General features: G+C 33.4%; 1 protein-coding gene across 3 annotated transcripts; it reads right to left on the bottom strand.

The window, feature by feature from the left end:
* Positions 1-6,341: 6,341 nt before the first annotated feature.
* On the bottom strand, positions 6,342-9,992 carry LOC105165484 (pfkB-like carbohydrate kinase family protein). 3 transcript variants are annotated; one of them, XM_020694718.2, is made up of 5 exons: positions 9,264-9,992; positions 8,455-8,640; positions 7,400-7,595; positions 7,203-7,328; positions 6,342-6,629 (listed from the first exon to the last, which is right to left on the bottom strand). In XM_020694718.2, exons 1-4 carry the CDS (start codon positions 9,891-9,893, stop codon positions 7,237-7,239), a joined length of 1,104 nt encoding a protein of 367 aa, XP_020550377.1. In that variant the 5' UTR covers positions 9,894-9,992; the 3' UTR covers positions 6,342-6,629; positions 7,203-7,236. The 3 variants fall into 3 exon arrangements, with proteins under 3 accessions (XP_020550377.1, XP_011082813.1, XP_088732847.1); XM_011084511.3 differs by having other exon boundaries at positions 6,342-6,609; XM_088876721.1 differs by lacking the exon at positions 6,342-6,629 and having other exon boundaries at positions 6,815-7,328.
* Between the last annotated feature and the right edge of the window lie 2,214 nt (positions 9,993-12,206).

The following is a 12,206-nucleotide window of genomic DNA, read 5'->3' as shown; positions in this document are numbered from 1 at the left end:
ATTGGTTACATACAGAACACATCCAGATCTAAACTAACCACGTGTGTTAACTCTTAATCTAGTAAAAAGTGTATCAAATTTACTATATATATGTCCCCATACAAAAAAAAAAAAAAAATCTAATTTCATGTCATGTTCAACCGAAAGCCTACATTTAATATTGGACCCTTTAATTTTGGCATGTAGGGAAGGAAAATTGTTGGATGGCTCTCACAAAAGCCATTCATTCAAGGGAATCAAATAATTGGTTGTGTGGAGTATTCTGCATACACCATGTACAGGCAAACTCACTTTGATAATTGACATCAATAGATGGAGATATGTACACCATATATATAAATACCAGCACCACAAGATTTGGGAAAATGATATTTCATTTTGACATCTTATTCCTCTCATATGTTCATGGGGCAGGATCCAGCAATGTGGGGGCACAACTCTGTGTACCCAGCATATACTGTTGTGATGGTAAAGCTGAAATTTCAAGATTTTTTAAATTAAAAAGATTATTTATTGCAATAATTATACTGCATTTTCATGAGGTTTGATACAATTTTATATGTAAACTCTGTTGTTTGAAAAATTACACTTAGTGTTCCCGATGTTTATTTTCGTCTGACGAATAGATCTCTCTGTTAGTCAGAATTCACTGAATTTGTTGATATTAGAAAAAAAAAATTTTGAATGAAATTCCTATTTACTCCTGATTGATTTATCACTGTCTTATTGAAAATGAAACAAATATTTTGTAGTCAAATTACTCTTATAAGGATGAAAATACACCTCCTCACATGCATTAGCGGTTAAAAAAAATTATTTGACATGCAGTAAGTTTGTGAGAAGTCAATCGATGATAAATGTACAATTTTTATTCAGTTTTTGTTGTTAAAAATCAACAAAGTCGATAAATTTTGATAATGAATATACATATTTGTTAGACAAAAACAACCCAACATAAGTACTAAATCTAATTTTTCAAACTACATAAAATTTATAGTAACTACACCAAGTCTCACGAGTGTGCCATGTCCCCCTCCCAAGAAGAAAAAAGAAAAAGAAAAGATTGTCTCAATTATATGATAATATAGACCCCATATATTTGATTGAAATTAATAAAGAGCAAGTATAAAAAGTGGGATTATTAAAAAAAACAAAGATGTCCCCTTTGGTTGGTGTGGGATGGGAGATTTTGATGACCCATTTGGACAGAAGATGTTCATATAAGGCATGTGGATATGGAGCAACAACTTGTCTGCAACATGACACTGTCCCTCACATTTCTCAAATCATTTTCATTTGTAATAATACAACAATCAACGCCTGCTTATAACTCACTCACTACCTACTTATCATCCTGTTCCTATGTGCTGGACTCTTGGGACCTGCAACTTCACCACTTCATAAAATACTGCCCGGAGAGTCTGCACATGTTGGCCTTTAATTTAGTTCACCAAATTGAATTCATGTGATTATAGAATTATGAGGTCAAACTTAGTTTACCTGTTGTTTTATGTAATAGTAGTATAATTATAGTCAACTTAAATAAGGTTCGATTACACTTAGAACTTCGCTGAAAATATGAAATTACACTTTTCCTAAAAAAGTTTTGAAATTACACTTATTGTTTACACGTGTCCCCCTTTTATTAGGTTTTAGACCAAAAATGCTGAAGTAAGCAAAAAAAAATTACATAATTTTTTAATTTTACCCCCCGTTCGACATTCTTATATAATAATTTTGTACTTATAAGAGACAAAACATAATGATGTTAACATCGCTCCATATATATATTAATTAAAATTTTATATAATATTTTTTGCTTATTCACACTCTAATTAGAAGGGTCGAATGTAAATAAAGAATTTTTAAAGGTGGTGTAAATATAATTTCAAAATTTTTTTTGAAAAAATATAATTTTATGTTTTTAAAAGAAATTTAGTGTAATTATCAAAAAAAAATTAATACTGATTTTGTTGGGACATAATATAAGATGTGTTGATGTGTAAAATTAAAGGGGTTTTTCTTTTCTGATGGATTATTTTAATGTATTTATCGAATTTATTGTGAGTGGAATGAAGAATCAGTTAAATAATATAATATGGTGTGATGGAGAAAGAAGAAAATAAACTTAAAAAAATAAATAAAGTGGAAGTGGGAAGGAAAGGTTAATTACATTAAATAAGGTGAGAAGAGGAAAAAATAAATGGAATACACAGATAGGGTGCACCCTAGAATTTTCCATGCTAGACTGTTCCTCAACTTGTCCAATTTCTTGTACTAGAAAGTTGGGGGAGTTAATTTAGTGTAAATTACGACGAATTTTTTTTAAATTTAATATAATTATAATTATTTTTTTATTGGTTGAAAAATTACAAATACATTATCTGATATTTGATGAATTTATGTAATACTTGGATGGAGGTATTGAATTGTCAATTTTGCATTTGTTGTATTGTTTTCATTTTAAAAAAAGATAAAAAGAATTAGATGAGTTGGATGAAAATATTTTGTAAAGAAAAAATTATCCACTTAGTTTATAAAAAAAATTAAAAAAATAAGAAATAAGGGCATTTTGTTCAATTCACTATAAAAATAAATGAAAACCTAACGAAAAACTAATGAATTGAGTTAATTATTAAACAATCATTGAAATCAGGGGGTATTGATGATTTTCGAAATAACAAAAGATTTATTTATAATTATACAAAATTTCAAAAGACCCATTGTACTTTACCCTTAAATAAGGTGAGAAGAAACGAAAACTAAAGAGAATACATGATAGAGTGCTCCCCTAAATATTCTGTGTTAGATTGTTCCCATAATATTTTTAAAGCAACTAACATATTATTACAATATTTATTCTGCAATGCAATAATATTTTTAAATTAATCAAAAACTTCAAAACAATTTTTTTTAAAAAAATCTGGGTGTGGGTAAAATAAATAATCCAGAGAGCTATTAATCTATAAAAATATTTCTAAAATTCTAAAAAATATATAAAATTATTACTCATAATTCAAAATGATATTTTGAACAATTTATCATAAAAATTTTAATAAAAACATTAGAATGAACATATTATTAAATAAATATTAAAAGTAAAAGAATATTTATAACCCTTCAAAGAACAATTAAGGTAATTATGTCAAATTTTGAGAATGGTTGTAATATACTCCTATAATTGTGGATAATGTTTCCTATTATAATCCAATAAATATGATTAAAATGGCAATAATTGGATCCAATCCAACTTGGAATAACACGTGAAACCATGGCATATTCTTCACACTCATGTCCCACCTAACCCCACACCCACAAACTACCGGAAAAGTGTAGGACCTTTCGCCCTTATTTTCTTATTAAGCACACCAAATCAACATGTGCGTAAATTGTGTAAGGTTGCATTTGATTTGAGGGGAGGATTTCGAAAATGAATTTTTAAAATGATTCAATTTTTTTAGAAAATTAAAATTTATATAATTTAAAATTAAAATTAAAGGAATTAAATTTTTTTAAATTTAAAATTATTCAAACAAATTTAAAGAATTTATTATTAAGAATTAAAATTTTCTACAGGACAATTGTATCCTACTCTTACCTAACAAACAACCCATCTACCTACTCACATTGTTGAGAAACTGTCCCTAAGTCTTATAATATAGCCCCCCCTAGTTTACCTATTTTATGGTAGCGGAATATTAACACCCACTTTGCGATCTAGCTTCGCACAAGCTAATCAGCCTTGCCTCACACATTTCCATTCATGTATGAAATTAGAAAGACGGGCTGAGAAGCACTCACAAAGCATGCAACATAGTAAGAATTCAAGCAATATAGTTAATTGTTGACCAAAGTCAACCTTATATTTTAGGATAAATTATATCTACCTCTCGTGAGATTTGGCTTAATTACCAATAACATCCTGTTATTTCAAAAATTATAAATATCCCTCTCCTCAAGAAGTATTTCTGGCAAGCAATCAGATCATATAATGCTGCAGACTTCAACTTTGCGATGTACAAGATCAAGGAATTGAAGCTTGCATCGTATGATCCCTGCTGAAATGTGGTGTAGACATGCCTTTCATCCTACAAAGGATATGTGTAATTTTTTATAAAATAGGGTGGTTTTTGTAATTGAGCCAAACCTTAAGATACTTAAATGCAATTTATCCTATATTTTATTTCCTCAAATCAAAATACAAAGGACCCTCAATCTTGCACAAAATGGATCTCATCCACCACTAAGAAAAACCATACAAGCCTGACAAAGCAATTAAAATACAACATGCTTGTAGTTGACATCCCCCAATAGCTAGAAAAATGCCCTAAAAATCTGTCACTAAGTGACCTACTATTCTAGGACATGTTTGTAGCCACCTTCTGCCTTGTAGACAGGCGGTTCGCGCCCCTCAGTCGCCTATCACATGTTGTTTGCTTGCTTAAGGTACAATCAATCCCCAAGACTTGACAACTGCAGACAGTCACTAAGACTTGTCGGTCATATGCTCACCAATCAAGCCATCTGCATGCACCATCTACCAACCTGCCAAGGACTCCAACAGATGGGGTACATAATGCACAAACCATCTGTTAGCCTGCCGAGAGATGCCGTACAAGTACATTGCTTGTGCGCAATTGCTTGCCAACCACTCCGCACATAGGCGCTCAGCTCGGCCATGAACACACATACTTGCACATATGCTTGTCGACTTCCAGCAAAGTCCTGCACACTGCTGGGACACAAGCCTGGAAGGCCACAATATGCCGAGACTGACTATCAACTTCCAAGGCCTGCACACCCACTCGCCATATAGCATGTTGTTCACTGTCATCCAACCATTTTTCAACCGACCAACTCTTGTACCATTTGTTGCCCGTCAGCCAGTGTGATGGCACCAACACTCATAAACTCTGCAAGAACTCGCCAACACTCGCCTATGCCTCGTGCTGACCCATGTTGACAACTCGCTACCCAATCTAATGCACATGCCAGCATTAGCCAGAATGAGTTTTCAATGGGGTTACATTAGGTGTGATGGCCTCATCAATTCATATGGGATTTTCTACGTCAAAGTTTATTGTATTTTCTTTTAAATTTAACATATATAAATTACGTATAGAAAGATAACATCATTTATTTTATTAAAAAAAAATTATATACATCTAACGTGTATACACTCATTGAATTGGAAGATTCGATCTACAATTAATTGTACCAAGATTAATTAATGTGAACTACGGTAGATATCTCATAAGTTTGATTGTTAAGTCCCATCACAAATAATTTTTATACATGGCTTTTCTCATAAAAGGGAGCAATAATCTTTATTTACGACTTTTCTCATAAAGGGATGAAGTTCAAAGAAGAGAGAAAAAGAAGATCAATCATTTTGAAATAATGAAAATTCTCAATAAATTTCCGATTAATTTGTATGACTGTTAAATTGCTTAGGTTTTAATCGCCCCGAAATTAAATAGGGATGTCCATAAGTTATGACTTACGAAATTTGATTAATCGTAAAAGAAAATACTTGTCTTGTGAAAATAATTGGCTATAATTCATATATATGCTGAGATTTTTGTTGAGGCAGAAAGATAAAGATGGAAATGTAAGAGGTGAAGATGGCCCTGTAATCTTGGGTTTTATTGAGCACGTGCGCATTTGTCTTTTTTTGGTGAAAAAATCAAAACCTAACGGTTGGTTTTAGGACCAAAGACGTGGACGTTTCATTACACAAGATCGCATTTCAACTTAAAAGGACCAAGTCAAAGTAACACACACCTACCCCGTTTCCTTGAAAAGAGATAACTCGGATCCAAATTTATCAGGATAAAAACCCGCCCCGCTTCAACCCTGAAACAAATTGCTTAGAATTATTTTTTAAAATTCTAGAATAACAGGTGTTTTTTTAAATTAAATTGTAAATTGAACCCGAACCCCTCCCCATTGGGGATGGGTTCACGGCGCCTCAATTTACCCGAACCCATTGTTATTCATAAGTCGAGGACTATACAGACACGTGCTAAATTTGTTCTTACACAACATAAATAATATCTCTTGCGACAACCGAATCTTTGGTTTTCAAGACTAAAAATGGATCTGCTAACAAGGGATTTGCCATGGCAGTAAGGTTGAAGTCCAAAAATTTTTCAATAAACAAAAGTATTGGGATCGAATCCTACATATATAGATGTTGATCGACTTATATATTAATTTGTTGCTTTGTTCGGTACGAATTTGCACTTGATAGAATTGCGTACCATGATATATTTATAATGTAATTGGTCTTTTCTATTAAAGAAAAGAAGACTCAAAATTGAGAGGTAAAAATGAAGTGGTTGGATGAAAAATATAGTTGATCAACTATTTACTTGCTAAAAAAACAAGTAAACAAACAGCCACGATGCGCCAGCCAAGATTGAGACAGAAATTTATGTTTATTCTTACATTTTGATGATGTGTGAGAAGTTGGGAACTTTGGACCAGCTGCGAAGAGTCGGCGAGAGGTCCTTTTCCTGGAAGGATATTTGTCTGAAGGTAGACAACGTAAATGGTCAAGAATTTTCTCTGCGGATGCGTCCATTGGGAGCAACTTCGTCCGTGGACCTGGCGTTCGTTGTCCAACTCTTTTTTAATTGTAAATAATGACGAGCAAAATGAAATTTCCATGTGTTGATCACATCGCAAAATGAAGAAACTATAAGGGCAATACGCAGTCTACATAGACATGTAAAACCAATAACACATACAGCACTCGAGCAGCAGATAGGCAGATAAACGGAAGTGGTAGAGTAGAGGAGGCGAGCTGAAGTAAGACATGAATGAGCACGATCATACATAGTTGTCCAATGCTTAAATGCCACCAGAAAACAAGCTGTGAGCGTTTCTATATTGTACGGTAGAAAACGGTTCATATACCAAGAAAGATTTTTTCAGTATCTCCTACTTTTATACACATCTTCATCATATACCACCTCGACTTGCTAGATTGGGAAGAGCTAGATTGCATTCTCAAACAATTACTCCTACAGGCTAAAGAGTTAGGGCGATCGACCCCTTTTGCAAATCTTGAAGGGATTGAGGGAAATTTCATATCTCAAGATGCTTAGGTTATATGTTTATGTATTTAGGATAAGTTATGGAAGCAGCATTGCAGCTTTGCCTAACAAAGGTCAGATAACATTGTTAAAGAAGAATACCTCTTATAAACATCAGATGTGCTAACAAGCATACTTAATGCGTCTGAAGAAGATTCAAAACAGCTTTCCTGTCAGGCATGCTTGGTATGGCACCCTTTACTTGAACACAGAGTGAAGCTGCTGCAGCTGAAAATAATTAAGGCCTTTGTTAGATAGAGCTTATACGAAAAAGAGTAGAAATGGCTAGTTTTGCATACCAGCAAATTTCAGGCATTCTTTTTTGGACTTTCCCTCCACGAGAGCCACAGCAAAAGCAGCAGTAAAAGTATCACCGGCACCAGTGGTATCAATTACTTTGGGAGCTGATATGATAGCTTGTCTGATCGGTTCCTCTCCTTCTACGAAAAGAACGGACCCTTTGGCTCCGAGTTTCACAAGCACTTGCTTAACACCCTGAAAAATAGGAAACATCTAAAGAAACATGTACTAATAAGAGTAATCAATTCAATATCCACTCTATAATAGCTACCACTAGGAAGCTGACCATAACGAGGTACTCTCTTCATTTTGCAATGAAGCAATGTTTTTTATACAATGTCACAGTAAAAGAACAGGATTGTTTGATCAGGGTGTGTTGCAAGATGTTTTAAAATAGGGTTAAATGCATTTTGTCATTCAAACTATGACCATTTTTACACTTTGGCATCTAACTTTTTCTTTGCATGAACTTATCATCTCAACATTATGAAATTTTCCACTTTGCCGTTTATAACTGTTTTCAACCAAATTTTTTGTCGAATACACATGCAGTGCACATGTAATATTTAAAGGTTTTGTGATGTGGTATTTTTACATATGCACAACATGTGATGTTTTCCCGGCAGAAAAATCTAAAAAAAAACGCATCATATATGGAAAAGTGCAAATTTCGAAAAGTTGAGATGAAAGTTGACATAAAAAGAAATTTCAATGGCAAAGTGTAAAAACAGGTATAGTTCGGATGGCAAATATAATTTACCCTTTAAAATAATTAGATGTACTGTTGGCTCCTCTTTAAATTGCGGCACTCTGTGACAGTATATCAGATAACTCAAGAACAATGGACTAAGAGAGAAGATATTGCTAAAAACTGTTAGAAGAATTTCCACGGCAAAGGACTTAGTTGAAGTAACAGAAACTGCATACAACAAACCCCCAAGCTGGTGAGCCACGTATACACGTCACCTTGTCTAAATATAGTTTCACAGTAGGGAAGTCAACACACAAAATAACAATCTTTATGCAACCAATATGCAAGCATTTGGAAACTAACCATTTTATGGCATTTCCCCACAGCTTCACTAATCTGTTCAAAACTTTCTGTAGGCATATTTGTCAGACGACCAAGCTCAGTTTCATTTGGGCTCAAAATATCAATAAACTTGAGTAGTTCTGGAGGGATTGGGGCATCAACTCCGCCAGCATCCAAGATGACAGGAACACCGGCACTCCTGGCAGTCTGAATTCATAAAGAAGGTTACACAAGCATATTGTCAAACAATGTTAACTGATGCAGATGTTTCTGTTCATCTAATTAACTTCAGCATGCACTTGAGATTTTCGAATTTCTTGGCTTGGGTGTGGGTGTTGACATGATGTAAGCCAAGATCATTGCGAATAGCAAATACAATGAAACTGTATAATTTTGAATTTCACAACGGCTGCCATGTGTTCAGTAATACCTCTGAAATATATCCAAAGATGATGAAACAAATCTTTCAGGTGGTTAACAGTGTGCTGCATTCTGGAAAGACGAAATAGATTCCGAAACATTTTTTTTTTGTACTGATTTATGTTCTTTTCTAGACCATCATAGCAGAGTTCAATAGCAACCCTCATAGTTCACCAGTGTTAATTCTCTCACAAACTAGGATCTTGGACTTGTAGTAAGGAAGTGTAAGTACTGATTAAGCAAAAAGAATGCCATTAAGGCCTCAATATAAACCACATTGATCATAAAAAATGTTCATTACAGAACAAGAACGGGTTAAAGCATATAAAAGTCCAATTTTTTAACACATCTTCCACCAATCCAAACACAAACAATTACAATCAGAACAAGAACAAACGCAAATCTCTCACCTTGGCAACCTGAATGTTAACAGAATCAGGAATCTCCCTCTGAAGCAAAACAATCCCAGCATTCTTCACAACCTCCAAATCCTCCGGCGGCAAAGTCTCAGGCCAAGAAGCCATATTAGCACCCCCCACAATGATAATAGAGTTCTGCCCATCAGTCTGCAACATCACCACGGCGTGGCCAGTGGGAGCATCACCCACAATACTCAAGTGATCAAGCAAAACCCCACCACCCTCCAACGCCTCAGCGATCAACTTCCCATGAGCATCCCCTCCCACCTGACCCACAAAGTAAGTGGGGTAATCCAACTTCCCCCCACAGACTGCTTGATTAGCCCCCTTTCCCCCCGCCAGCGTCTGCCCAGTTTTAGCAGAAACAGTCTCGCCCTCTTTCGGCAACCTCTCAATCTCCACGTAGATATCTGCATTGGCTGATCCCACCACCACTAGCGGCGGCGCCTCGGTTTTAGAGGAGTCCAAGGCAAAACAATAAAAGGGCTTTGGTTTCCTTGACGGTGGGGGATTGAAAAGGAGAGACGGGACGTTCTTGGTGGCCGGTTGATTCGAGATGGTCGAGAGCTTGTGATGGTGGCGCCATGGTTTTGGAGCTGAAAGCGTCGAAAATCCTCCCATTTTCGTGTTTCTTCTATGGATCTTAGTTCTCCTTGTTCTTGTGTGAGTGTGTGTTGTTGGCTATGAGTCAGCGCCATGGTTTTATCTCAGGACTTTGTTCGATAGAGATGGAGGTTGGCTGGAGTCAGGAGTTGAGATACAAATGTATGCGGAATCCCTACGCGCTCAAAGGAGCGTCGTGGTTACCCGTCTTCTTTCGGGCCGTAGAGAACTGGGCTTTCTTGAAACTTAAATGGCTAACGCCCAACCCAACTGTTGAAGTAGAGCCCTTCTGCATATTTTCTAGTTTTTAATTTTTCAACTATTTTAATTAGTTGTAGATTATTAAATGATCTAAAAAGTAGTTAATTACATGATAAAAATGTATTTTTAGTATTAATGTATTTTAATTTTAAAATTATGTAAATTATACCCCCTTTCTATTTCTTTATTATTTAATTAATAATAAAGATACTTACCATATTATATTTAATTTCAGCAATCCACACGAACTGTTATACTCATAATATTTTTCTTTAGTGCAATTTTTTACATTTCAACCCATTATCCCAACTTCTTTACGTAATTCCTACGTATTATTATCTATTAATTTCTATGTATATAGTAAATGATTTCTACACCTATTAAAAAAAGCATCATTCTTTTCAACAAAACATATACACACACAGAAGCAATTGTCCTGCATATATAAAACAAAATTGTACAAGTTGAAATTTGAAAAGCTTTGGAAGATGAAAGTGAAGTGGTATTTCTCAAGCAATTCATAGAGTGCTTGGGGCAACCTATAAACTTTTTAAACATTTTAAAAGTTTGAAAACTTATAAAACGTTATAAAGTGTTCAATAAATTGGTTTGAAAATCCCATTGTTTTTAATATTTATAACTAATAATTACTATTATAACAGACTAGCAGTTATTGTTAAAATAGACAAAAGTATCGATATACTGACGAAATTCAAATCTATAACATTGTCAGCATAATATCTCAATTTCGCAATCAAACTAAACCTACTGGCCTAATAAAGTAAAACTTCTAATCAATTAAATTATGGTTAGTCGCTTTCTTAACAAACAACGTTTGGGTTAACTTATTTTGGGATCTCATAAATTTTGCAAACACAAATATTTGACAAATGAATTTCTAAAACTTATAAGCTCTCAAGAATTTTATAAAATATTTTGAGGAACTTATAAATTAAACCAAACACTCTTTTAAGATTTTCAAACACCCTTAGTAGCCATGACATTTGTTTATGTATAACAAATAGATCTATTCGTTAGCTAAAGTTTATCGAATATGTTGATATTAATAAAAAAAGTTGAATTACAAAAATTCATAGTTTACCGCAATTTATTTACTATTGGTTTACCACAAGTCAATTTTGGTGGAATTTGGCTACTAGAGGAGTTTATTTATTGGAAGAAAACAAAGTTAGGATTCTAGATGTAATTTATCAAATCACAGAGGATTTATGTATAATTATACCAAGCCTTATGAGAGGACGATGTAGCTATAGTTACCCTTCTTGCAAATTCTATGATGGGGAAATCGGGTGCTTACGGTGCCATTTTGATTTTTTTAAAATTATTTTCAAGTCAAATTGTCAGTGTCGATTTTATAAAATAATTTTTCAAATTGCCACTTTGAAAATCAAAATCAAAATGCGCGGTTTCGGACGGGTCTTAAACTTATAATAAAAATAAAATATTAAAACTAATAAAAATCAAAAAATAAAAACAAGTGTTTGTATAAGCAAGCAAGAAAGACGAACATTCTGCTTCATAGACCACTAACACTCTCCACAACTTTAAGTAGATTAAAATAAAAGGACATATATAGTAATTAATTATTGAACCCATGAATTTGATATTAATATTGATAATCCATAAAATCAAGCAACAGGGAACAACTTAGGGCATGATTGGTAGTAGAAACGAAATTAAGTGGGAATGTAATGAACTTAGGAATGAAATAAATAAGGGAAAGGAATCCCATTTGAATAGCATTCTTACGATTGATATACACAATAAATTAGAATGTAATAAAAATTGTCATTCTTTAATTCGTACTTGATTTTATCAACATAATTGATAATTAAAAAATAATAATTAGTAATGAAATAATTTTTTTATGACAAATTTGCTCTTTAATAGTTTATTTAAAAAATATTTATTTACGTTTTATTGAATATGTTAGAATTCAATTTAATAACAATAATAATTTCAAAATTAGTGATAGAAGGTTATAAGCAATTTATAAAACATGACATAGATTATTGAATAGATATATATATATATATATAAAGTTTTTAT

Source organism: Sesamum indicum, linkage group LG12, assembly GCF_026168435.1.
Source record: "Sesamum indicum cultivar Baizhima isolate 11 linkage group LG12, ASM2616843v1, whole genome shotgun sequence".
Taxonomy (NCBI): domain Eukaryota; kingdom Viridiplantae; phylum Streptophyta; class Magnoliopsida; order Lamiales; family Pedaliaceae; genus Sesamum; species Sesamum indicum.
Note: the sequence above shows the minus strand (reverse complement) of the source record. Positions and strands in the feature narration are given on the sequence as shown.

Bases quoted from the DNA above. Each gene is read 5' to 3' on its own strand.
- LOC105165484 (XM_020694718.2), bottom strand. From the start codon at position 9,893: ATGGGAGGATTTTCGACGCTTTCAGCTCCAAAACCATGGCGCCACCAT. The intron at 8,641-9,263 runs GTGAGAGATTTG...TTATGAATTCAG, and splicing joins TTAACATTCAGGTTGCCAAG to ACTGCCAGGAGTGCCGGTGT. The intron at 7,329-7,399 runs GTATGCAAAACT...AATTATTTTCAG, and splicing joins AGAATGCCTGAAATTTGCTG to CTGCAGCAGCTTCACTCTGT.